Genomic DNA, 28,000 nt, shown 5'->3' on the forward strand with positions numbered 1-28,000 from the left:
ACCAAGAGCCTCCGTAAATCAGACGCTCTTTGTCACCTTTGGTGGCTCAAAGCCTGTCTTTCAAGCCTCAAAGGCTTCCATAGCAAGATGGATGGTTACGGCCATCAAAGAGGCTTACGAGGGGCAGCACAAACCTCTTCCAGCAAATATGCGGCCCACACAATCAGAGCTAAAGCCACAGTGGTTGCTTTCCAGAGGCTTGTCCCGTGGCAGGTTATCAGCAACGCGGCTACATGGGCTATGCCCTCAGCCTTCTGCAAGCACTTCTGCTTGGATGCCGATTCCATGTCGGACGCGGCATTTGGTGAGGCAGTGTTAAGGAACTTGATTTCTTAAGAGAGCACCTCTCCACCCTGGGGCTACATTCAGTTGTACTTGCCCATACAGTATGGAGGAAAGGGGATGGGAGTAATTATAAGTTACTCACCGTAGTGACTAACGTACTCTTAGTCCATAGTCCCCTTTCCTCCATACGTCGCACCATCCCCCCCCCCCCTAATAAAACTGGTGTCATTAGGCAATGTTAATATTGTGGACATGTCAAAGCGGACTAAGTGGCACCGGTGGGCAGAAGCAGGGGAGCGCATGCTCCCAGGGCTGCGCCCCCACACGCATCTAAATTTAAAGGAAAGATGATTTTTCTGGTGAAAAAGGTTCTGTCTCCCGTCCTTAGCGAGGGACGCCCCATACAGTATGGAGGAAAGGGGACTATGGACTAGGAGTATGTTAGTCACTACAGTGAGTAACTTATAATTTTTTGCCTAGGATCATTTCGGATTTTCATGGAGGACACAAAATTGTATTACCCACTTTCTACCTTCCACCTCATCCTGGCATGGGGGGAAGAGAGGTTGCACAGATGAGATCCACATATAGCTCTAAGCTTCTACATTTCTACATTGTCCAAACTTCGTCTAGATCAACTTTTTCTAGGTTATACAGGTCTCAAAATGTGTCTGGCTGTGATGAAGCAGACCATATCCAGGTGGATTATTCTAGCAACTTCAGAATGCTACAGGCTGGCGGGCAAAGATCCCCCAGAAGGCTTGAGGGCCCATTCCACCAGGAGCATGGCTACCTCTCTGGCTCTGCAAAGAGCTGTTCCTATCAAAAACATTTGTGAATCCGCTACGTGGTCTACAATGCACATGTTTACAAAACATTACTGCCTTGATTCTTCCCTGAGTCGTGGTCCATGGAAACCATTGATCAAGTTCGCACTTGCTCCACCAAAACTAACACTGCTTTGGGAGTCTATCAAAGATGAGGAATGCGTGGGAGGACACAATCCATTCGAAGAACAAGTTACTTACCCCCTGGTAACCTTCTTTCAACTGGATGTTCCTCCCATGTGTATTCCTCATCGCCCTCCTAGCCTACCCCAGTGTAGAATTTCACATGCTATTTAAGCTGTAGCTCCTTCATAGCTTAGTACGGTCAAACCCGTGTTCATGCAGGTACATCTACTGAAATAAAAAACCGAACTGAAGCCAGCTGGTGCTGCACATGCTATATATACCTTTGATGACATCCTTGAGGTGGAGGCCCTCGAGGGACATCAAGTCGACTGCATCGACGTACAGCGTTCTCTGCCGAAAAATATTTCTGAAGCAGCTGGATATTGTATATCAAAGATGAGGAATACATGAGGGGAACATCGGTCGAAAGAAAGTTACCACGGGTAAGTAACTTTTTCTTCTTGCAGTTCGATATTCAATAGGTGCATAATTTTACTTATGCTCAGTCAAATAACTTTCTTTCAATTCGGCATTGAATAAATGCAGCGTTAACTTGTATTCAAGGAAAGTTACTTCTTTTCGGTCCCTTCGGAGCGCTCCGGTCTCCCAGTGTCCTCTGACACTTACCAGCTCTTAACAGTTCCTCCTGACAACTCTCCCAAAGAGGAAACCAAACTGGCAGTTTGCGGAGCACATCGCCACGCACAGTCTTCTGTGCTCTGCTTTGACTCTGCTATACGGCAGCACCTGCTGCCCACGTTCCCATACAAGGGGTGTCTCTCTTCTCTCCTGTCGGCTCGTTCCCGGCTTCAAACCCCCTGCACTCCGTCTTGAGTGTTTGGGGCCTGACCACCACTGGGACTCATGTGCAGCCTGCAGCACGCTCGGTCACAGGGCATTGAAGAATAGTTTGTTGTGCGCAATGGATGGGGACCTTCCACAGTTCTCCTCCTCTCCACCTTAAGGACTTTGTCTCTGGGACCTCTCGTCAAGACAAAGTAGGCCTTCTATTCAGCACAGCTCTCCAGTGTGTAAACTCCTTCCCCAGAGTTCGCACGGATTAGGGATCCTGGCATTGAAGTTCTGTCAGGCCGAGGCCTCCAAGGCTACCAGCTGCCAATTCGAGGAGCCTGGGGGATCCTCAGGGTGATCCGGGGACAGACGAGAGGCTTTCCAGTCTACTGGCTCCCAGGCTCAGGGGCCCTACCATGCTTTCCTCGGAAGGACGATCAGGCTTGTCCTCTATTACTACCCCAGAGGGTAAAGGATTGTCGAGTGCCACCTCCAAGAGTCGTTCCTTGGCTAGATCTAGCATGGCTACCGGCACAGGTGCCAAGGGATCCCAGCCTATTGGAGCTGGCTCTGAGGCTGTTACCCAGTCTTCTTCTATAACTGGCCGTCCAGCTGAGGGTTCAGCGCCCACCAGAGGAATCTGAGGTCGACGCCTCTGCTTCGGGTGCCAGACTCAAGCTGTATCCTCCTGTGCCGGAGTCCTCTCCTGGCTCAGAGCCTCTGCGCCCTCCCTGCCAGGGTGTGGTGCAAGGTTTCAAAATGGCAGAGCGGCAAATGGCAGAGCCTGCCAGGCAGGTGACCATCTTGGATCTGGCTCAGGGCCTGCCAGTGATTTCAACCATCGAGTGGGCATTGCAGGATGATTCCAGCCCCCTTCCCTCTGGAAGCGCATCCTACAGTGAAGGTTTTTGCTCTACATAGGGGTACATCTACCCATCGCAGATTTACAGCTACACCCACCAGGCCCAGGACCTAGGGACCCGGCAGCCAGTGATGACCGCTTCTTGGAACGCTTTCTCTTCCTCGTGCGTTCCCCTCAAATGAAGGGGCTCCTGAAGCACATTGTGAAAGGTTATCCCCCCAGGTGGTGCCTCCCTGGCCCTCTCCCCCGGATACTCCTGTTTCCCAGCAAAGGTCCATCCTCCAGTTCAGGCACTATTGGTCGTACCGGCCCCTCCACCTCCCCCTGTACCGCCAGCATCTCCCCCTCAACAGCCGTTGGACTTGTCTGCGACTCCGATCCAGGGGGGGGGGGGTGGACACCTCTGACACCTTTTGTCACCTTTGTCCCAAGGCCCAGATTCCCCTCAGCATATGAAAAAGGGTGTGGCTGCTGTGGTTGACGATGATGAGCCCTCGCCATCAGGGTCTGGTGGAGCTCTTGGGGGGGGGGGGGGTCGGGGGGGTTGGCCTCAGGAAGCTCCCCAAGAGTTGGTGTTGCTCACAGTGGTCTTGGGAAAATGCACCACAGTCCGGTCTGGCATTCCCCTTCAGAGGGATGTGCTGCATGTGTCGCAGAAGGTCTGGGAGAAGTTGGACAGCAGGCTTAGGTTGACTGACAGGGAGCCATTCCTCCTTGCCTCCCATCCACAGCTCCATTCCTCTGTCCTCTGTGGTGGCTGCAGCCTCTTTATATTCTGAACCGTCGTCTTCCTCCACGGGAGCCACCTCCGGTTGCCTCTTCAAGGAGGAAAAAGTCCTTTAGTCCCTGGAAAGCGATGTTACTCTATCTTGGGGATGCATCTGCACAGGCCAACGCAGACACCATCTTGGCTGCGGCTAAACAGAAGCTGTGGCTAAAGCTCAGGGGATTTCTGCCCGACTGCCCTTTGGACAAACACGCCTCCTTCAAGGCCCGTCTGGCAGATGCTTGGGCTTTTGCACAGCACCTCATGGAGTCTTCAGTCTCCCACATTGGCACAACCAGCAGAGGGCTGTGTCTTGGGGTCGAGATGAGGATGATGACCTGGATGCATGTGCAAAGTTTTAATCGGACCTGCAGGAGCTGATCCTAGATATGCCCTTCTAGGGTGTGGACCTTTTTCTTGCGTCCACTGTTGATGAATTGACGAAGAACACTACCTCCACTCAAACCGCCAAGTCCTTGGCCATCCTGACAAAGCCGGATCAGAAATCCTTCCCTCCATCCCAGGGCAGGGCTGAGTTCAAACCCCAGGCACATTCTCCGGGTTCAGGGGTTCAGAGATTGCGGTACGCGGGGGCCTGATATGTCACCCAGCGACCACAGTAGGAAGCAGCAGAGGATGTTGTGTAGGTTTTTCCGCCCCCTTCTCTGCCCCTGCCTCTGACGCCAAGAAGCAGTGACGTATGGGTCGAGGAACACAGCTCGCCTGCGGGGGACCATTTGAGACTGTTCCAGGACACCTGTATGTGTCTTCAGTAACCTGTGGCTCCAATTTGTAGTCTTCACAAGTTTGACTTCCTCTTCCTTGGCCTCAATCATCCTCTCCTCCTCTTCGTCAGATCGGGTCCCTGGCACTTTTACAGGAGATCCTGCCTCTGTTGGATATGCAGGCGATAGGACCAGTTCCTCTTGCAGACAGAGGATTCAGATACTATTCCAGGATTTTTGCAGTACCCAAGAACAACCAGGTTGGCCTGAGGGAAGTCCTAGACCTGTCATTTCTAAACCAGTCTTTACGGCTGGAACGCTTCAAGATGATTACTCCTGCACATAGTCGAGTCTGTGTGTAAGGGACTCGATGTGTTCCCTTGACCTCAAGGATGCGTACCTGCATCTACCCATATATGGGCCGAATCGGAAGTTTCTACGGTTCACGATTGTCGTACCACTTCCAGTACAAAGTGCTGCCCTTCGGTCTGAACTCGCCTTCTTGTGTCTTTGTAAAGCTGATGAATGCAGTGGTGGGCCTCCTCTGCTTGGAGGTTCATCACCTTGTACCCTTATCTTGATTGACTGGTTGGGGAGGGGGGGGGTCACCCGAGGCGGTGGTGCACTCCTGCCAGAGATCGGCGGTTACCTTTCATCAGCTGGGGTTTTCCCTCACCCTGAGGAAACCTTTATTATAACTGTCTCAGGATCTGGTCTTCCTTGGGGCGCTTTGGGACACTACCGTTCAGAGGATGTTCCCCCACATCCGAGTTTGATGCTCCCCCCCCCCCCGCCACAAGGCAGTGGGGCACTTTCTGGTCAACTCGACTGTGACTGTTCAGCACGCGCAAGTCTCAAGCTGAGGTGCCTCCAGCTCCACCTGGCAGCCAGTTGGGATCAGGAGACGGTATCTCAGACGGACAGGATCTCAGTTCTACCGCTCCTTTTACACGATATTCCCTGATGAATGGCAATATTTCAGTGGGAGTCCTCTTCACTCGACTGGAGCCTTCCCTCATGGTGACGACTGACTCCTCTTTCGGGATGGGGGGTGGCTACTCTTTAGCGTCATGCGATTCTTGGAGCGTAGTCCAGTATGGAAGCCCTCCTGCATTCAATCTGCCCGAGCTCCGGGCAGTGGTTCTGGCTCTCAAGGCATTTGTGCCACTAATCAGCGACTGGATTTGTTCACATCCCCCCCAGAATGCCAACTTCCCCCAGTTTGCTTCATGGGCAGGCTGTGGTCTGGGGTCACTGGGAGACCCCTTCCAGATCTGTTGGCACAGCCGCATGTATGACGCGTTCCTGCTCACCCCTCTGCTCCAACGGACCCTCCCGAAGTTCCAGTCCTCTGTGGTTGCAGCCGCATCCTGGTTGCCCCCGACTGGCCTTCGAGACCCTGGTTTTCAGATCTGCTGCAGTTGTGCTCCCAGTGTCCCATCCATCTTCTGATACCCAGCTTGGGCTTGCTGGCTGAGCACAGTGCGCCAGTGGAACATCCAAACCTGGCCAAACTGGCCCTGGTTGCCTGGTTCCTGATCAGCTGAGGCTTCAGCATGTCCATTTTTTGGATGACAACTGGGACATCATTCAGCAGGCCAGGAGGCCCTCAACTCGGTCCCAGTAAAAGAGCAAATTGACTAGATTCTGCCATTGGGCTTGCAACCAGGGTCTCATGTCATCTGGCTTCTGTTTGATGTACTGACATTTTCAGCACGCTTGGCTCGCTCTGGATTGCAGGTGGATATTTGCTGCATGTATTTGGCTGCCATCGGTTTTAAGGCCCACCTCAAGGGGTTGTCTAGGCTTTTTCCTCCGAAGCATACACATCCGGTTTGGGACCTCAATGTGCTTCTGCCGGCTTTGCACTGCAAGCCTTTCGAGCCGATGGCTTCTGTGGACATTCGCTCGGTGACTATAAAGACTGTTTTATTGGTGGCTCTCAACTCTGCATGCAGGGTTAGTGAGATGTAGGCGTTGTCTTTGTGCAAGCCCTTGACCACGTTTCATGACAAGGTCATCTTGCGCACTCACCCACATTGCTTGCCCAAGATGGTCTCTCCATTTCACCGGAATCAAGAGATCCGTCTACCAGTGTTCTTCCCGAACCCACCGTCAGAGGCTGAAAGGGCTCTCATTCTCTGGACTTCAAGAGGCTCCTCAAGTTTATCTTTCTCGGGTGAAATCCTTCAGGAAGTCTGAGGCATTGTGTGTGACTTTTGGGGGCTCCTATCCTGGTTCTCAGGCTTCTAAGGCTTCCATCGCCCTTTGGATGGTTCAGGCCATTTTAGAGGCGTATACGGCCATGGGCAATTCAGTTCCTGATGGGATTCATGCTCATGCGGTCAGAGCCAAGGCCATGGCAGTTGCTTTCCAGAGGCGTGCTTCTTGGGATGTTATTAGCAAGGTGGCTACGTGGGCCACTCCATCGGCCTTTGTTGAGCACTACTCACTGGACACAAGCTCCAGGCGTGATGCAGAGTTTGGTCAAGTGGTTCTGAAGAACCTTTTTGCTTCGTCCTAGATATGAAGCAGGTTGATCACAGCTCCCTGTGTTTCTTATTCAGAAGAATCGGCCACAACGATGGAGGGACGGGGACATATGAGTAATTAAAGTTACTCCAGGCGTTGTCTGTTAAACTTCGCTATTTGGTTTTCTCCAAAGAGAAGTTTATCTTGAGTGAGGCCTTCCTCCCAAAGGTGGTCTGAGTTTCATCTCTCTCAAAAGATCCATCTTTGTGTTTTTTCCTCTGTCCCACCCTTTTAAGGCAGAGGAACGATTCCATCGGCTGGACCCCATGTGGGCCCTCCGCTTCTACATATATTGGTTGAGGGACATCTGGCAAGATTACCAGCTTTGTGGGTTATGTTGGTGCCCGTCCTAACAGGTCTGTGACCAAACGGACCCTGTCACAGTGGATCATTCTTTGCATCTCAGAATGCTACGATCTGGTGGGTAAGGATTTGTTTCGATGGTTTAGAGCTAATTCTACTGGAGGACTGGCTGCCACTGCTGCCCTGCAGAGAGTTGTCCCTGTTCTGAACATTTGCCAGGTGGCTACGTGTGCCTTGCTGCACACATTCGGCAGGCATTGTCGGGATACCCAGTCAGAAAAGGTTGTTAGTTTTGGTAGGGTCCTCTAGATCTTTCTGGTTTAGGTGTGCCCCAGCTCTCGTCCCTCTTCCCGATCATAGTACTGCTTTAGGAGTCTGTCAAAGATGAGGAAAGAATCTGTGGGAGGAGGTAATCCACTAGAAGAACAGATGTTAATTGCCTTCCCTATCTGCGAATAGCTCGCACACATTTGGATGCACGGTTTTTCCACCCCAGTGCTTGAGAAAAAGGGTGGAACTGAATTCAAAGGGTGCCCCGTCTCCATATATAATGCCAGTCATCCAGTGCGTAGAGGCGGCGTGCAGAGTCTCGTGCCCCTTTATGGCAGAAAGGTTCTGAACAGCTGCGCTGCAGATGGGGTTATCAAAGATGAGGAATCTGTGGGAGCAACATCCATCAAGGTGCATTATGAGAGGTAAGTAATTTGTTCTTTTTATGATTATGTTCGCTAGTATGTATTTTGAGTCTGAACTACCAAAAGTGAGCTGAACAGAAGATTGCCATATGGAATGAAAGCAGACTTTGAGTCATGACTTGGAGAAAAGGATGACATACCAGTTACAATGGCTTTACCTTTTGTTATCTGCGCTTCCCATTTACGAAAGTTGATTATTCCTCAAGACTGCACTTCAGGTTCCTGCCATCTGCCCTGTTGTGATCAGTCAACTCCTCATGGGACAGCATATGAAATGCAATCCTACAACCCCTTCACTTGATGTTTATGCTTCACACGTGCAGCATTATTCAACTATAAAATTGAAATTAGACCGATGGCCTGTCGATGCTTGTTAAAAACCAGTCTAGTTGGTAGGTATCTGAGTGTATATATCAAGGGTAGCTCACATCCATGTAATTTCTCGCAAAAATTGTTATCATTTGTAAGGTAAACAAAATAATGATTAATTGTCTATTTTCTCATCAGGGTAGATCCTGACAGCCCATTACATAGTGACCTCTTGGTTCTAAAGGAAAAAGAAGGCATAGAGTGTATTTTACTGAACTTCTCCTTTAAGGTAAGGGCTTAACTAACTTCTAAAAATTGTGAAGTTGTAAAAGTTCATTATCCTGTTTGATTTTGATAGTTAATGAATATAGCAGGCTATTTTTCTGTAATTGATTTGACCAAGTTGTGTTTCTTATCAGTATAGGGTTGAGTCTTGGATTAGTTACAATTTGGACAATAAATCCTCCATTGCCTGACACTTAATGTTTTAAAAACAAATACTCTTATTGAATTAAATTCCCTTCCAATGTTCTGAATGTGGAATCTTAGTTCAGGTCAGCAGAAGGCATGTCTAATGGGGTTGTAACTACCATTTCACCACCCCATCCGTAAACGCACTGATTTATGAACATTGAAATCGTCTAGAATGTTTGAGGAAATCGGATACCCAACTCTGCCCCAAGGAATGAAATTTACTCTGCAGCCCAAAAAGCTTGTTTGCTAGGGAATTTTTGCTACAGCTGTAAACTACCTGCCTGTGGTACTGGGTGGGAGCTGCAGAGTCCCCTTCAAGTCCAGGGAGTTTACCCAATCTAGGAGATAACCTGCTTTTAGGATGCAAAGAGTTTAACATATCCCTCGTCAAAACCCCATTCCCCAACCTTAAGCACACCATGGGAAAGGTTAACCCATACTTCAAAAAATCATAGAAATAGGGAGCTATCATAGCCTAGGGACTGTCACTGTGTCAGTGTCTGTGTGTCTGTTTAGCGTTTGAGTGTTTCATTGTTGATTCCTTTCTTAGCTGGTGGCTAGTGTGCTTTTACTACTGTGTCCATGAGTCTTTGGACTAAAGCTCTTCTGGAGTATGGGATTGGCTGGGTGTAATAGTTGGAAAGTATTGTAGACCTTGTACTACTGCAACTGGAGCAGCGTTCATCTAGGTGGTCCTGGTTGGAAGAGAGGGTGAGTTGGTGATGGTTGACACCCGCTGTCTAGCCATTCAGAGCTGCCTGTTCTACGTAGGTGGGTGTTGAGATGGCGTTTCAGATTCAGCCCTGCAGCAGCGTCCTAATCAGCCGCCCAGTTGATGAACTGAGTAATTGACACCTAGGTCTATCCTTCGGGAGTTCTGGGGCTGTTGTCATAATACACTGAACTACACATGGCAATTGAAGCAACACAGAAGCACAAAACAATTTGATTAGACTTTTTACTCTCGAAGCAGGTAAATTATAAGGTATGTATCCTTTAACCCCCTTAAACATGTGTGTATATATAGATAATACAGATGATCTTAAAGTGATATCTATACTTTACGCTTAAAACAGTAGCGGTAGTTGAAGATATTTGCCACAAGTAAAACTATAGACTGTTAAGTGGAGAAAATGGTGAAATGCAATCATAAAAACATGTACCCTGCCTCTTAATTAAAAGACTTGTATAACTTAAGCAGTCCAGTCCATCCTTACCAGGTAGGTAGGCATGGTGACTCTAAAAGTCAATGTTCCCGGTAGGTCCCTGTGTAGGGAGTGGAGTCTTAAGTCATATAACAGGTATTGGCAAAGCAAATAGATGAGTAAAGGTTCCAGATGTAATGCACCTAAAATAATTCAAGTTAAGTAATTGTAGTTTAGGGGCTCTCCCAAACACATCATGCTAGAAGTTATTCGGGAGGGAAAGTGGCGGGTGGAGCTTGGGCAGAAGTCCACCGATCATGACCAGGCAAGGTAGAGTTGGGGAGTGCCTGAATCATCTCTACGGTGGAGATGGAGATGGGGGTGGATGTGGGTGGGTGGGTGGCTTCGGGCGGGAGGGTAGTGGTGAGAGAATGGGTTTCTCAGAATATCTGGCTCCACTTCTGCCTTTTGGTTTTTAGGTAGCCCAGCAGTACATCAGGCTAACCCACAGGATGGTTCCGGGATTGTTGAGTGCTTCTAGCAGCTGCATCTTCGAGCACAGGTTGGGACTGGTTGTTCTCCTTGGTCCAGGGGTCGAAGCACCGATTAAGGTTTTCAAGAGATCTGCAGAGAACTGGGCATGTGAAGAAAGGGCTGCTGGCAATCTTTCAACAAGTTCTGTATCTTCTGTCTGCTGCAATCCTTCGTAGCGGTTTTGGCTCCAATGATGATCTGAAGAATGGCTGCAGGAGTCCTCCTTTTATCCAGGATCTGTGCAGAGTTTACCCCTGGTCCACCAATGGCAAGAATCTGCACCATTCAAACTGTAGGGGGCTATCCAATCCTGGACAGCCTTTGGCCTTTGATCTGCCCAGCAACAGACACCTGGCTTAGATGTGGACTGGTTCCAGGCAGACCCAGCCCCCAACATCTGGCCACACACACCGCCACTTTGCCTCTAGGCTAGGAAGACGGTTAAGCTACAAGTTGGCCAACAGACAGGTGAAAAATCACTGGTGCTGTTTGAGTATATGGTACTCTGGTCTTAAGTGGTAAAATGCAAAAGTGGACTATAAAAAAGAAAACACTATGAAAGTATCAAGGTAGGGGTTAAAGCACTAGGAAAGCTAGATTACTGCACTGGTTGTGGTAGTTTAAGTAGTGAATCCTGCTGCCAGTTGATGGGTTCTTGAGGGACAATGCTCTTCTGTCCAAGTTAATGGTTGGAAAAGGTTTGTAAGATCCACGTGCACTCGGCGCTGGATATTAAATATTTTGTCCATTTGGGTTGAATATATAGAGCACCAAGTAAGTATTTATACAGTCATTGTAAATTAGATAGTTCTTACGTCAAACAGAAAATGCCACAAGGGAGGAGAAAAAGCAGAGTGGTCGGTTAATAGTATATTGCAACCAGATGGTATGTGGGGCTGCTGTATGGCTCTTCAGGAAACGGGCTTTGGGTTATAGCTTACCTGTTGTATGAGGTTCTAAGCATATATGCTGGATGAGGAGCTCCAATGTTGGTGGTTCTGCTGTTTAGCAAGCTGTGAGAGAAGGGGACAGTGGAATTGTATATTTTTCAGAGGCTCCTGGATAGCCAAGCAATTTGGTATTTTGGAGAGAGCGGTTGGGGGTAGATCCCAGAAAAGTTAAATATGGTTTTGGGGGGTCTTATTAGCATGGTGCCCAGGCGTCTGTGGTAAAATGAGGGCCAGTGCTGCACATGGCTGTGTAGGTGGGCCGCCGTCCTAAGCTAATGTTGAAGGTTGTACTGTCCGGGTGGGCAAAGGGGTGGGGGGTGAACAAGACCTTTTAAATACATTTTTTGTGTTAAGGATTCGCCGGGTACCCCATGCGGAGAAGACCCGGTGTGAAGGGGACAACACATTGTGGAGGGTCAGGGTTGGCGTGCTGGCTGTGTGAGGTAAACGTAACCAACACCCATTGGGAGGCCTCCGGCAGCCAGTTGCGGAGAATCCAATGTGTCTTGGAGGCCAGGTGTGCAGGGAGGCTGCAAAGCGATGTTTTGAGCACAGCGGCCGTCAGTGTTGGCCTGAGGTGGATGAAGGAGGATAGCGAGGCAGGGTCGCAGGATTGCATGAGCTAGAGTTTGTGGCGGCTAGAGCACCCCGTTGTTAGAGCGTAAAGAAGAAAGTAAAAGAAGAGGAAATGCAGACTGTAAGGGAGGTGGGATTAGTTGCAGGGATGAGATGTGAGCAGCACCAGCTGCGGTGCACACTTAACATTGGGGCCAGCAAGGCTTCTGCAATCCAGATTAGCGGTCAGTGATGTTTCAATCCTGACCGCCATCTTGAGTTTCAGGTTTTGTAGTGTGTAAGGAGTAATGTTTTGGACGCTTGGTATCTGCACTGTAATTGGTTGGGCACGAAGCGAGACCCTGGAACCGGGCTCATTGTGTTACAATGTGGAGTTAGGGGTTACCAAAAGAGGTTTATTCAAGCAATGAAGGGCAAGTAGGGATGCAGCGGGTAGTGTGTGCAGTGCCCTGGGTGGGTATTACAAAACCATGTACGATAACACAAAGATGACGTTGAGTTGAGAAAATGCCGAAAATTCTCCAGAGTTGGTGAATAAAGGAATGACTGGCTTTACGTTCCAGCCAAAATTTGATGAACATTGCAAAACCTCATCAAGAGAGAGCACACCAAACAGCTTTCCGGCCAGCTCTGATGTCGACATTGAACCAGATACCATCACAGACACCCAAGCAACACAATCCGCTAGGAGATACTCACAGTAGCCAGTACTAGAACCAAATGCAAACCCAACAAAAGGTTACTATTTTTTAGACCAAATCAAAAGGTACAAGAAAGGAACCAGAGACCAAAACTAAAAATGTGTACTTTTCCAGAACCCCTTGGTGGAATCAACCGAAACCAGAAGAGCAAACCAAGAGGCAAGAGAGGATGCAGCAAGAAGCACAGTCTCAGAAATAGCCTTAAGACTAAAAAGATGCTGAGCTCAGCTTCAACAGAGAGAACAGCACTTATAAACCTGGTCCTCAACCTGTCCAAACAGGTTCTCTCACCTTCTGAAATAACTATGCTCAATAAAGGGCTATCTTTTGCACCTACCAGCTCAACCTACCTTATTGAAGCTCACAGTGACTTATTCAAATATGAGAAAACAAACTTAAAAAAAAGAAACTGCAAGAATTAGCAATGTCAGCTTAACAAACCTAGAACAGACACACCTGCTTGTTAACTTGGAAAATGAAGATGACTTTGTTAACAGATCCTAAAGAGATCCTTAAAGACCTTGATATAGAGGTACAAACTCTGAGCATCCCGGAACTTAAAAAGAAGTCGAGATTTACGCCAATCCTACAAGGAGACAATGCAATTGACATATTCCACAAAACAGTCTCATGTGACCTACGCAAGCTTGAGGATGCCACAAGATGGAACAGAACCAGAACACCCTCCAACCTCAACTCAGATGAGCTGTGAGCCTTCAACAAACTCAGATTGAACAGGCATAATCATCAAAGATGCGGACAAAGACGGAAACAGTCATGCTAGATGGGCCGGACTACGTTAAAATGGCCACAACACATTTGGAAACCCTGACTGTTATGAAATCCTAGCTTCAAACCCTACCACCACAATCTTAAGGCGATCTAAGGAACTCCTAACCAAATGGCACAAACATGGGCTCCAAACCGATGAAGAACTCACATTTCTGTTCCCCCACGAATGCCTGCGATTTAGTTCCTGCCCAAGGTACACTAGGTCTTCACTCTTATCCCAGAAGGAAGACAAATTCTGAGTGGCATTGGATGGGTAACAGAACCAATTGCAAAATATATTAATTGATGAAGTACCGAAAATCCCAAACTACCTTAGTGACATGACACATACCCTCCTAATTCTTCAAGACACGATTTGGAAACCAGGATACCTGCTATTGACCCCCAGTGTTAAGGCTCGGTCTGCCTCCATTGACCATGCGTTGGCTCTCAAAGCCTTTGACCACACATGCACCAAGGCTTAGGCTTCCTTTTACTTGCATTTGGTAATAACCAAAGAATTTCTCAAATTTTCACTTACCAACAATGTGTTCCTGTTTAATATAGCTTTATAGACTTGCAGCAAGGGCTGTACCGGGCGTTATGGGCCCTGAAGACCGAGTTAATGGCCCGAGCAAAGGTATGAGGGACCATAACAGCCGGTACGGCCCGAGCTGCAAGTCTATAAAGCTATTCGAACACTCTCATGGCCAGATTCCGAACTTGGCAGAGTAAATGTGCTAAAAAGCAGGATTCACTGCGCCAAATCAGTATGCCCAGGCTTCACCAGTATTTTCAAGTGGGCCTGAGCTTCCTCGTAGTGCACGACAGTGCACTTTCAGGATTGTGCCTGTTTGTCATAATGGGCGCAATCCTGAAATCTCAGCAGCATTTTTGTAAAATAACATTCCGAAGGGATTGTGTCCTCCGACGTATTCCACCTCTTTGACAGTAAGGACCAGAGTTGTGCTGCTTTGGAAAACTTTTTAGGCGTACTGCGTCGATGAAGTTGATACGCTTTCCCTCGAGGGCCTCCAGTGATGGTCTACGTCACCGGATGTTATATCTAGGACGCATGACGCCCGTAGCCTCAGTTACGTTTTTTCCGTTAACGTGTTTGCTTCGGAATCTCGGCGTGCCTTGGTTCTTCTACTTTGAATCATGATGTTGTCTTTTACCCCGAAGTCGGGCTTTAAAAAGTGTTGGGACTGCAGTTCCAAAATGTCCATCACGGACCTGCACGACGTCTGCCTCTGGTGCCTCGGCGAAAGCCACGCCACCGACGACTGTGACTGCCACTCCCTGACATCGAAGGCCTTGCGGGAGTGGAAGAAATTGTCGGTAGGTAGGGTTTCTGAAACCTGTAAATCGAAACCTGCTGGTCTTTCGACCGACGACTCGAGGGGTGACTCTGCGTCGGCGTAAGTCCAGGGGGTCTCCGTCTCGGAGTGGGTCCTGCCATTCCTCTGCCTCTTCTAGGCATTCACGGAAGCGCTGTCACCGGTCGCCTTGCCCGTTCTCGTCGGAGGACTCCGCCAGACGGTGGGTGACTTGTCCCACCAAGTATTCATCGCCGGCCGAATGGGACGCATTCCGCCAGCAGATGATGGCGATTTCCAAACCGCAGGGCACCGTTCCGTCCGCTCCTTTGAGAGAAGCTGGCAAGGAACGACCTAGAGCCACCACTCGCACGCCCTCGGCGGTCAGCGCGATCATCGGGAGCCATCGAGGTCCCGATCGGACAAGGTTGATCCCCATAGCTGTGCCAGGTCTAGGTCCCAGTCCTCGACGCTGTCGAGACCGTCGGAGCCTGTGAGGCCTTCTAAGGAGGCATCGACGGTGCTGTGTCTGTCGAGGGACACTCTCGGAGCTCCGGCCTCGAAGCAGTTGTCGTCGCCGGCGCCTCGGTCGACATAGACACCGATTCCATTGGTTCTCGGCGCCTTTTGAGGAGAGTTTACCGGAGGTGCCCGGAGGGCTGTGGAAGCTCTAAGAAAGGCTCTCAGTAAATCTGAGGTCTGTTTTTGAGCCCTACTCTGTTCCTCCTCCCATGGTGGATTTGTTCCAACCCTTGGAGTATATTTCAGAGGTGGAGGAAGGGTCTGATGAGGAGAGGGTTGTCTCCTGAAGTTCCTGATGACCTGTTGTCTGGTCATAGTCAAATGGAAGATCTCCATCAATCTTTACATGACGTCAGTGGTCTTGACACAGAGGTTGAGTTTGGCAGGCCTGAGCCTGGAACGCATGCCGAATCCTCGTATAGGCGTCTCATGTCGAGGGTGAGTACTTGGGGTGGTCTGCTCCTTCTGTTGATTTTCTTCAGGATGATCTGACGGACATCCTGGACCAAGGTCCACCCACTGACCCGGTGTTGCCATTTCATATGGCGTTGCAAAGATGGGTGGCGACGGCTTGGGCTGCTCCGGAGAGTCTCCTGGCAGTGAGTAACTTGCTTCTGAAAAAATATCGCCCAGCCAGTGGTGACCCCTGCTACTTGTCAACGCACCCTACTCCGGAGAGTTTGGTGGGGCAGGCGCTACGCCCCAGCGAAGCAGGCTGCATACCCTACCATGCCTCCTGATGGGGACGACAAGCGCATTGATGGCTGGGCGAAGAAGGTATTTTCTTCTGGGGGGGGTATGGCTTTAATGGCAGCCAACTCTGTTTGTGCCTTGACAAGATTCACTCACACTTTTGCATCTTTGGCGGCTGAGCATATTCCCGAAGGAGAAGAACGGGATAGTTTTCTAGCCCTCGTGCAAGATGGCAAGGATGCTATGTGTGAATCCGTTCAGTCGGTTCTGGACATGGCAGACTGTGTCAGCCGATCCATGGCGGCGAGCACCGCGATACATAGGTTTGCGTGGTTGCGGAAGTCGAGTTTTGCTCCTGATGTGCAATTCCGGCTTCTCAGCATGCCCTTTGATGGTGGCCATCTTTTTGGCAGCAAGGTTGACGAGAGCCTTGAGTGGTTGCAGACCTCCAAAGCTGCAGCAAAGTCTTTGAGCGCTGCAGTACGTCAACCTCCGCCTTTTCGTCCTAGGGGACAGCAATGGAGGGGAGGTTCCTTTCGGTACTACTCTTCCTTTTGGTAGATCGAGGGGAGCTGCCAGTCAAAGGGCCTACTGTAGGAGTACCAGAGGTGGAAAGCAAGTTACTCGAGGTGCCAAAGCCGCTCGGACAGTTGCCTCTTTGCCCTCAAGCACTGCCGCAGCCGCGTCCACGAAGTCATGAGGCCATGTCCCATGGTTTGCTGGTTGGGGGCAGACTGGCGCAGCATCTTGGAGAATGGTGTGCCATTACTTCAGATGTGTGGGTTCTGGAAATCATAACCCACGGCTACTGTCTCCCCTTTCGGCAGAGGCCTTGCGACAATCCACCGGGGAAGCTCTTTGAAGCGTCCTGATCTGCTCCTTGCGCAGAAAATACTTTCCCTCCTGGAGAAAGGCGTCATAGAACTGGTGCCTGTAGCTGGGAGAGGAACAAGGGATAGTATTCCCCCTATTTTTTGATCCCGAAGAAAGACTGGGGATTGAGACCCATCATGGACTCAGGAAGGACAAGTTCAAGATGGTAACTCTTTCTCAAGTCCTCCAGGCCCTTCAACTGCAAGATTGGTTGGTCTCTCTAGACCTCAAGGATGTTTACTTTCATGTGCGGATTCATCCAAAACACAGGAAGTACCTGAGGTTCGCTGTTGGCGACTCGCATTTTCAGTTTAGGGTCCTGCCGTTCGGATTGACCTCGACCCCAAGGGTCTTCACCAAGCTCATGGTGGTGGCTGCATATATCAGGAAAGGGGGATTCACGTCTACCCCTACCTGGACGATTGGTTGATCATGGCGTGTTCTCCCGAGCAAGCACTGGATCATCTGTCCGTCACCTGCCACTCCCTTCACAAGCTGGGCTTTTCCCTCAATTTAAAGAAGTCCCATTTGACACCTACCCAGCGGCTCCAGTACATCGGAGCAGTGCTCGATACATCCCCGGGGCTGTGTTCGCCTCCCCAGGTGAGGGCTCATCACATTCTGCAGATGGTCGACAAGTTTCAACGTGTCCAGGCATTCAAGTTCTTGAGGTTGCTCAGCCTCATGGCATCCTGCATTTTTGTGGTGCCAGAGGCCAGGCTGCCGATGCGATCTCTGCAGTGGGCACTCAAGATGCAGTGGTCACAGTTCTCCGGCAGGATGTCGTATCCCGTTCAGATTTCACCCTCGGTCGCACAGTATCTTCTGGAGTGGGCCGTCGAAGGCAATCTGATGAAGGGTGCTCCATTTTGGCAACCGTGGCCGGAGGTGACGATCGTGATGGACGCATCCCTCACGGGTTGAGGAGCTCATGCCAACGAGTTGATGGCCAGCGGCCGTTGGTCTCCGTCGGAGTCCAGACTCCATATCAATCTGTTGGAGCTGAGGGCCGTCAGGCTAGCCCTGAAGGCTTTTCTGCCGACTGTGCGAGGGAAGAAGGTCCTGATCCTGACGGACAACACATTGGCCATGCACCGCCTCAACAAAAAAGGGAGGGCAGAGTCACTCCCGTTGTGCAGGGAGGCGATGCAGTTCTGGTTCTGGGCCATTCAGCAGTATTTCGATCTCTGCAGTTCATCTGGCCGGAGACGAAAACGTGGCAGTGGATGCTCTGAGCAGGCAGAGCACGGTCTCTCACGAGAGGGAGTTGGCTCAAGAAGTTTTGTTGGCGATCTTTCCCCTGTGGGGAACCCCGCAAGTGGATCTCTTCGCCATCAGTGTCAACCAGAAGTGCGAAATATCCTGCTTGCGGGAATTTCCCCCAAGAGGAGCCTTGGGGGACGCGTTCATATTGGAGTGGTCCTTCCCACTGCTGTACGCGTTTCCTCCAGTCCCTGTCATTCCGCAGGTGTTGAGGAGGTTCGGTTCCCGGATGATCCTCATTGCTCCAGCATGGGCCAGGAGACCGTGGTACCTGGACCTTCTCGACATGTCCATCTGCCCTCCACGCAGTCTTCCCTACCGAGACTATCTGCTCTCAAGGAATGGGGGGGTTGGGCTCTCCATCAAGAGGACAAGTCCCTCAGCCTTCACGCTTGGTATCTGAAAGGTTGAGATATAAGTTTTGGGACCTCCCCGAAGACGTAATGGAGGTGTTGCTTTAGTCCAGAAGGCCAGCAACGAAAATGATGTGCCGTTGGAGTAAGTTCTGCAACTGGTGCAGGGTACAGAATGTGGATCCTTTACAATGTTCCATTCCTTTTGGCTTTGTCTTTTTTTTTGCTTTCCTTAGCCCACAAGGGCCTGCAAGTATGTACCATTAAGGGTTACCCGGTGGCGCTGTCTATATTTAAGCGCTTGTCTGAGGAATGTTCTTATTTTAACATCCCTTTAATCTCTCAGTTTCTAAAAGGGCTAACTAATGTGTTTCCGCTGTCGCCTTTCCAGGTGCCGGGATGGGATTCTTTCTTTACATTCTTGTCTGTTGCGACTGTTGTCCTTTAAAAGTTTTTTAGTTGCGGTTACTTCCGCCAAACCACCCTTCACTGTGTTCCATAAGAACAGGGTTGTCCTTAGGGTGCAGCCTTGTTTTCTTCCGAAGGTTGTGTTGGAATTCCATCTGAGCCAGAAGGTAATTCTTCCGGCGTTCTATCCTCCTCCACATCCTGGTAAGGAAGAGGAGTCTCCATAGGTTGGATCCTAAGAGAGCTTTGAGTTTCTATCTCTCTTGGATGTCCCGGGTCAGAGTGGATGATCAGCTCTTTATTGATTATGCTGGAAGGCGTTCAGGTCAGGCTGTTTCTAAACAGACCTTATCCAGATGGATCATTTTGACGATCTGAGTGTTACTGTTTGGCGGGAAAGGACCCTCCAGTAGGCTTAAGGGCTCATTCTACTAGGGTATGGCTGCCTCCACTGCCCTACAGAGGGGTGTTCCGATTCGCAATATTTGCGAAGCAGCCACATGGGCCTCTGTCCATACTTTTGTGAAACATTATTCCTTGGGCTCTATGCATGGGCAGGATTTGGCCTTTGGTAAGGCAGTCCTCTATTCTGCAATTTGATTGGGCATTCTAAATTGATGCAATTGTAAATTCTTTTCCCACCTCCATACGTTGGTACTGCTTTGGGAGTCTGTCAAAGATGTGTAATACGTCGGAGGACACAATCCCTTCGAAGAACAAGTTACTTATCTTACTTGGTAACTTTCTTTCGATGGGATGTTCCTCTGACATATTCCACATCCTACTCTCCCTGCCTGCCCATCTACAGAATTTCTTATGCGTTTGCAACTTACATTTCCGCAAGGCTTTCTGTAGTCATACTGGCAGGAGATTGGTGCCACACGTTCAGGGGAAAAAACTACAGCGGAGTCTACGGGCGTCGTGCGTCCTAGATATAACAACATCCGGTGTCATCGATGGAGGCCCTTGAGGGACAGCGTATCGACGTCATTGACGCAGGACGCTGTTGGGGAGAATTCTCTGTAAAGGCTAATTTCCCAAACCTAGCGAGTCCCCTAGCAGCTTTGCTGGATTTTTGGGGTTTATTTTTTTCTCCTGCTAAGAGTGAGACTCTCTTCCTCCCACTCTTAGACATGATTTGAGGTGTTCCTTTGACTTTGTATGTGTTTTATGGGCTATGGGGTCCTTTACCCCATAGGGCTTCATTTGTTTTTGGTAAGTGGGTTACACAGCACCCTCAGTGCCGTAACCCTGGGGTGTCGTAGCAACCCCCAAACATAGACTCCATAACCTGGGACTGACTGTCTCCCAGGGCATGTAAAGTCACCATTGGCTTTACTAGTCTTAAATTGTGAACAGAACCAGTACAAACCATCATATTGTGGACATACTGGTCGGGGCAATTCGATTGCCCCGGGGTCTGTTGTTCGAGGGGGCACTGTCCAGGCCCCCCCGATCGAGTTTTGGCTGGTGGCAGTGGATACTACTTTTTATGTTCGACCGCAAATGGATTCCTATGGGATTTTCCCATTGTTCGAGGCTACCACTATTTAAAATAGCCTCGAACATACCGCCGGTTTATTAAATTAATATAAATTCACCGGTTGGTATTTTTTGCCGAAACTTGGTTCCAAAATGGCATTTGTGTTCGCTTCTGTGACTCCAACCCAAGTTGAGCCCTTTGTTCCACTTTTTGGCGGGCTTCTCCACAGAAGCCTCCAAAAGTGGTGCCACTCTGTCTGGGTACCACAGGAGGTGTGGGAGGGGGTTTCGGCAACTCAAGTCGCACTCTTGTGTGATTGGCCCAAGTGGTGAGCCGCCCGGGTCACCACTTAGCATGTTTGAGTGACAGCGGGCTGAATGAATGGGGGTTTTCTGCATAAAAGCAGGGCTTTGGGGACTGGAACTTCATAAGTCGCCCTAGGACCTAAAGAATCCGAGGAGGGAGAAGCCGAGCCGACCTGCAATGACGACAACACCGGTGGAGCCCTGCTGAACCGTCTCACCACTTTGCCCGACGACAGATCTCCAGCCCGGAGAGTCTTCTTCCTTTGACTGGTGGGGATAACCAGTTTGCCTGTCTTTTTGCCTTCCTGGACCATCTTGTGGCCCCCTTGCCCGTGCCAAGCACCCCAGCAACCGGAATACCACAGTTTACCACTACCGCAAAGAAAAGGGTGGTACCTTGTAACCGGAAAACTCCGCGGCTGGTTTCTTCCCTGGCAGTGCAACGACCTTCAGCTTTCCTCCACGTCGAGACCTCTTCCTCTGGACGAAACACCGACTTGCACCCACTGCCAGGAACAACTGCCCCCGCTGGAGCGTTCTTCCCATTTTCAGGTACTGTGTCCCGCCTGGCTTCCCTTGCGACAGATCGTTCAGGGTGACAGTAAATCCTCGACTTTCTAACCTGGGTTAGCCTGGGGCCTGTTAACTAACTTTTCTTGACTTGATCTCAATCTTTTATGAACTATCTCCAAAGACTTTTTGGGCATAACCCCACTGTGATCCTGGACACATTTCACTTGCTCTCTAAGTGTGGGCCTGGCATTTGAACTTCGTTGTTCTCCAGTAGACTTTGCCTAACCTGCCTCACTGTGGTTCTGTGAAAAGTATTGAAATTTGTGTGCTTTCATAACTTTGCCTTTTCGCTCCCTTTTTCTATAGCTTATTAGAGTGCCATTTTATGGTAAGCGCTCACCTCTGTCTGAAAATTATATATATATATGTGTTGCAATTATTACTTACCTCTTTGTGTGGTAGTGTAATTTACAAGTGTGTCTTTAAATAAATAATTATATACTTTTACACCAAAGCTCTGGTCAGTGTTTGCCTGTGCTACTGTATCTCTGTACCTATTGTGTATACTCTATATACTGCCTAACTCATCTTGAGAGAAGTCTGACTGCTCAGCCACAGCTACCAGGTAAATCGGGGTGGTACAGACTGCTACCAATTGGGTTTACTGCCAACCACCTGTAGTCCTAAATCTTTTGCAGTGGTCCCTAAGGGAACTGCACAGGTTTCTGCCTAAAGGACGCCTACGCCGAAAGTTTTCCTAAGCAGCACAGCTGTGGTCATTACTGTCAAAAACGTAGAATACGTCGGAGGAACATCCCATCGAAAGAACGTTAACCGGTAGGATAAGTAACTTCTTCATTTGTTATTTTACAAAATGCTGCTGAGAACATGCGTGTATATGAACACATTCATATAAACCAAAGCAAGCAACTTCAACGTTGCAGAATACAAGGTTGAAGCTGCTTGCTTTGATCTATGTGAAAGTGTTCATGTGGTGTATATGAACACCTTCATATACACCAAAGTAAGCAGCTTCCACATTGTATTCTGCAACGTTGAAGCTTCTTACATTGGTATGCATGAAATGTATATGAACACTTTCATATACACCAAAGCAAGCAACTTCAACGTTGCAGAATACAACGTTGAAGCTGCTTGCTTTACAAACGCCGATTTGTGGGCTGTAATCAATCTGCGGGCTATATCAGTGCATATAGCCCGCCGATTGACCAATCAGCTTCCCAGAAACACCACTAGGGTGTTCTAATGGGACATACTACAGACAAACCAAAGGCATCGCCATGGGGGCAACATAAGCATTGTCTCGGGAGGATAGCTCAGTGGCAACGTGTGTGCCTTGGAAGCAAGACGACACGAAGCAACGCAGGTTCGATCCCCGGGTCCGTGTTTAGAAACCTCTGGGTGTTTAAGCACGTTATAAATACGCAACTTCCTGTAACAGCGCCTCGATGCCTGCGGGCTGTGTGAGCTCTTTAAAAATGTAAATTAAATAAATAAGCCCCGGCAATTGTCAATTTGTTCATGAATCACTACGAACAGGTTCATGCTTTTGCAAACCATGATTTCAACAACCTTATATACAAATGGCACAGATACATTGACAATGTAGTCATGGTTGGGCACTTTGGAACAACTCCGTGCCTGCAAGGAATATCTCAATACCTTCGCTATTGAACTAAAGGGAAACCAGAGCTACCACACCATTGACTTTCTGGACATCAAAATTGCTGACAACTTGGGCCTACACATCTCAATTTTTAGCAAACCAACAAAGGTCAACTGTTTTATTTGCCACAGGAATGGTGTCATAGAAAATAACCCAAAAGGTGAATTCATTCTGGCATAAAGGAACGGCAGCAATAACCAAGCATACCAAGCTGAATCGCCTTATAGAAAGATGTACCGATGGGGGATACCAACAAGACAATTGAAACAGCAAGGGCCAGGGGCACACTATTCACTCCAAAAGTAAAGGTCGATCAAGGAAGAAAAAATAAGAGATGTCACCCATTTTCCCCAGGACCGTTATAAGGTAAAAAAAAAACTCAACAGACTGGCATATACAAAGCATTGATGCAGACATTCAGAAATGGATACCCGCAAGACCTCAATTCTCCTTCACCAAAGCACCTACCCTCAACATGTTCAATCCATCATACCTGGTACCCCTAGAGTCAACAAGCCGTAACTGGCTCATCTCGCAGAAAGTTTCTGGTTTCCTCAAATGTGAAACATGTTCCATGTGCTCTCGCACACTAAATGCCAAGTCTGTCACCTTCGATGACACCCACTGTCACCAGATCAACCCATTTATAAACTGTAAATCCAAATTAGTTGTCTGTGCTCAGATGCATCTGCAAACTGAAGTACATTGGGAGCACAATCAGGGAAATTAGAACAAGGATCCAAGAACACCTGAGCCTCCAACTCCCAGGATGCAAGATACCCACTGGCCTCACACTGGCAAGAGAACCATCAACTTGACAATAAACAGGACATCCAATTTATCTGCCTGGAAACTGTCAAGTGTGACACAAGAGGAGGGGACTGGGAGCTCAGACTCCGACAAACTCATCTGCAAATATATATGTGTAAACCAAGGCCTCAACACGGAACATGAACTTAATGTATTCCTCGGAGTCTGCTTCAATACGCCTTTTTTTTTCTCCAATGGCCTTAATGGGTATCCCTTTCACACTGTTTGGCCTCCAATCCAACCTCTTTCACCCTGCCTACTTGTTGCACCCTTAACACAGAAAATGTATTTAAATGGTCTTGTTCACCCACCAACCCCGATTGGGCTATCCAGGAACCTCTGAAATATATTCAATTCTCACCACACCCCCATTTCTCCCACAGCTTGCTAATCAGCAGAGCCACCAACATTGCAGCTCCTCGCCCCGCTTATATTCTTAGAACCTCATACAACCCGATAAGATATAAGAGTCCCTTTCCTGAGGGGCCATACAGCAACCCCACATCCCATCCTGGTGCAAGATAGTTTTAACCGACCACACTCTGCTTTTTCTCCTCCCTTGGTGCATTTTATGTTCCATGTTTGACATAACACCTTTCTAATTTCTTTATTTTTTTTATTGTGCATTTATTGAAGCACAATGCGCAATCGCACACAAACCACAACTAAACAATAACCAAGGAAGCCACTCCATGGAAACCATGGAACCAACTGAAAGTAACGACCGATACACAGGCTGACCAGGACAGACGCACTAGGATGCCTCATCAACAGCACTCTGACCCCGAACCATTCAAAGCTTCAACTGACCAATGTCACATTAGTTAACAAGAGAATAGATAGTACCAACCCAGTTCCACACCCGAAGGAAAAGGTTCAGACACACGTACCACCCCATACAGTACTCATTATGATACAGCTGGATCCACGCAGCACCAACCACAGTGAGACGGCCCATAAGGAACCAACAACATCCCACCCACAGGGATACAGCTCAAACAGAACTAGAAGTACCTGAACCAGTATACAGACCCCCACTAACCCATCAATTTTCTGCATACTGAATCCACACAACCATTTCTCTCCCAGCAATCCGCATGCACTTTACCACACCACATCAACACATAAACCGCACCTACAGCACACAAGTTCTCGCCCGATCCGATACTTGCACCAAAGCCCAGCACTCGGTGTATACCGAGCTGAAGCTGCCAACAGCACACCACCTCTCCCACTCACCTATTCCCCTCCTCCCGACTAACCCTACCCGCCCTTCTGTTTACAGATCCACCAGACCACCTCGGGACCAATTCCGTTGGTGACAGTGCGCTATATAAGTACTCGTAACATAACATTTATCTCACAAAAGGACTTTTTACGCATTATATCAAATACAGGTTAAAAGAAGAAATAAAAATTTTAAATTCATAAATCATTCAGACTATACATAACTAAGATAAAGGAGAGAGAAAAGGAGAGAGAATCCAGTTTAAAATGTATACCTTACTGCATCAATCAAAATAAACAGTTGATATACAAATAGTGCAACCTAATAAACCTAATTTCAATTATTAGATCTTTAAATGTCAATGCAGTTCTTTGCAAAGCTTTGTGTTTGAAAGTTATAGTGGTAGTTTGTTTAATATTTATTATGTGCGCCAGACCCGAGGGTATCGGGGCGCAGGAAGTAAGAAGTCATGAAGCTTGGTACACAGGTTACATTGGTTAAAATAGTATAAAAAAAAAACTCTAACAGATATTGGCTGTAAGGTAGATACAGTAAACAGTGGTAAGGAATCTGCAGACAACCTATATACAGGAGGATGCACAGTTATTTACATGTGTGGCCAAGTTCTGCAGGTTCATATATCATTCTCTAGGAGCCATATAATCAAATTTTGGCTAAATTTGGTGAAGGTTTGGTCCATTCTGAGTGTGGTAGGTAATGAGTTCCACAGTTGAGCTGCTTTGACGGGGAAACTGGTGCCCCCCAATGGTGGATAGTTTAAAGAGAGTCACCTGAAGGCAGTTGGAATTGACTAGTCTCGTGGGTCTAGTAGATGTTTTTCTCAAATCTTTCTATTAGATATTGTGGTGCTTTACTGTTTAGGCATTTATGGATGAGGGATGCTGTTTTTAGTTTGATTTGCTCATGTGTGGATAGCCACTTGTACTTCCTTCTTGTTGCAGAGATATGTTCTTTCCTAGAGATTCTGAGAGCAGCTCTAAGGGCATTGTTTTGGAGTACGTGTATTTTGTTTATGTATTTATTGGTTCCAATGTAGAAGGCGTTACAGTAATCTAGTTTGGATAAAATGAGGGCTCAGGCTAGGATCATGCAACTGTTGGATGAGAGGAATTGTTTACCAGCTCTAATTAATTTGCATGTGTATGCTGTAGAAGAGGCTAGAGTGTTTACCTGTTGAGTGAATGTTAGGGTGGAATCTAAGTGAAAACCTAAGGTTTTTACTTGATTGGCAACTTTAATAGGGTTCCCATCGATGATGAACGATGAGTAGTCCATGCCAAGTCTGGTGAGAAGAGATGCAGATCCCAGGATGAGAAGCTCTGTTTTATCATCGTTCAGGCAAAGGCCGCGAGTGGCCATCCATGCCTGAACGATACTGTAAATTCTATTCACCAATGCTAAATCCTTGCTATAATCCCAAGTAAGTGGTAGGAGGATCTGGGTATCATCTGCATAATTAGTGTATGTGATACCCAGATGGTCCAAATCATCAAACGGGGGCTTGGTGTATATATTATACAGGGTTGGAGAGACACATGAACCCTGATGCACCCCGCAAGTGATGGGGATAGGGTCCGCAGCTGCAGATGGCTAGAAAACCCTCATAGTTCGGTCGCTGAGGAAGAATTGTATCCATGCTATTGCCTCCCTGGAGAAATAGACAGCTGAATCCAGGTGGCTGCATAAGACATTGTGATTCACTAAGTCGAAAGCCGTCGACCGGTCAAGGAGGAAGAGTACTGCAAGTTTTCCTGTCTCTTAATTTGTTTATTTGGGCTTTATCATCAATGAGTGCTGTTTCTGTGCCATGTAATGACCGGAATCCAGATTGACGAGAGCCTAGGAGTTGGTTAAGTTCTAAGAAGTTCTGGATTTGGATATATGCTACCTTATCTAAAAGTTTCAGCAGGAATGGCACAGTGGTGATGGGTCTCGAATTGGTCAGTATGGAGGGGGTCTAGCGTTTGCTTCTTAAGGAGTGGGAGTACCCAGGATTCCTTAAGGTTACTAGGTATAGTGCCGGATGTAAAGGAAGCACTGATAAGTTAGTTAATGAAAGGTGCTAGATCCCTAGCGGTGTCCTTGATAACTTGTGCTGGGCATTGGTCACCCTTACAATTAGATGGTTTGAGACCCAATATAACTTTCTCAACCTCTATAATGGAGAATTATAGAAGTGAAATTGGGTGACCTGTTTAATTTTGGGTGGTGCTATTATGTTGGAAAGTGTCGTTGATGTTAGTGACGCTTTCTTTTGTGCTTTTATTCTGAAGGTTGGAGACTTTGTTGGCAAGAGCATTCTGAATATCAGAGCACCATGTTTTGTCTTTGATACAGTTGTCTTGGGATATGGTAAGAGTTTCTAGTTCTTTTAAAATAGTGAAGATCTCCTTCATACTAGAATTTGCTTGCGTAATTCTGTTATTGTCAGTTTCTTGTTTTGCCAAGAGGATATCCTTGTATTGGGATGAAATATTGATTAACTTTTAATTTGTTTTCCGCAGTGGGATTTAGTTTCCAGGCAGTTTCGCACTTTTGTTTTATCTAGTATTAAGTTTTTCAAATGAGGAGTAAACTAATTGTTGAGGTGGCTTTTAGGTTTACTATTTGAGTTTTAGCGGGGCGATATTATCAAGAGTTGTGTTCGTAACTTTGTTATATTCTTCAACTAGGAGGCTAGGATCCATTTTGTAAGGTAACGAATTGAGGGTAGGCAGGATATAGAGGGGTAGTTTGTCTGCTGTGATATTTTTCTTATTTCTAGTAAGTGTAGGAGGAGCAAAAGGTGGCTGTGGGGTGGGTCTTTTAGTTGCTAGTGTAAAAGATATCCGGTAATGGTCCGTCCAAATTTGGGGTGAGATGGAGGTGATGGAGACATTAGTTATGATCTGCAACCCAATCGAGAATTCTCCCTTTATTATGAGTTGGTGCATTCACTCTCTGGGTGACGCAAAGTTCTGTCAGGATGTTGGCCGCTGCAGTGGCCTGTTGGTAATTCGTGTCATTAAAACCTAAATTGAGGTCTCCTAACAATAAAGTTTGGGAGGTATCCTTAAGTTTTACGATAGAACAGTAGAAGGTTCTTCAATGAAGGTATTGATAGGGCCAGGGTGTCTGTATATAAAGTGGATGTTCAACGTTTGAGAATT

General features: G+C 48.0%; 1 protein-coding gene across 2 annotated transcripts in view; it reads left to right on the forward strand.

The window, feature by feature from the left end:
- Positions 1-28,000, forward strand: part of UBE2Q2 (ubiquitin conjugating enzyme E2 Q2) — a 1,419,211-nt gene that overhangs the window by 748,001 nt on the left and 643,210 nt on the right. For both annotated transcript variants that reach the window (XM_069624339.1, XM_069624340.1), the window contains exon 8: positions 8,421-8,511. In XM_069624339.1, the coding sequence (XP_069480440.1) occupies positions 8,421-8,511 (91 nt within the window). The remainder of the gene's footprint in view (positions 1-8,420; positions 8,512-28,000) is intronic.

This window comes from Ambystoma mexicanum, chromosome 11, assembly GCF_040938575.1.
Source record: "Ambystoma mexicanum isolate Mex_15411 chromosome 11, UKY_AmexF1_1, whole genome shotgun sequence".
NCBI classification, from domain to species: Eukaryota; Metazoa; Chordata; class Amphibia; order Caudata; family Ambystomatidae; genus Ambystoma; species Ambystoma mexicanum.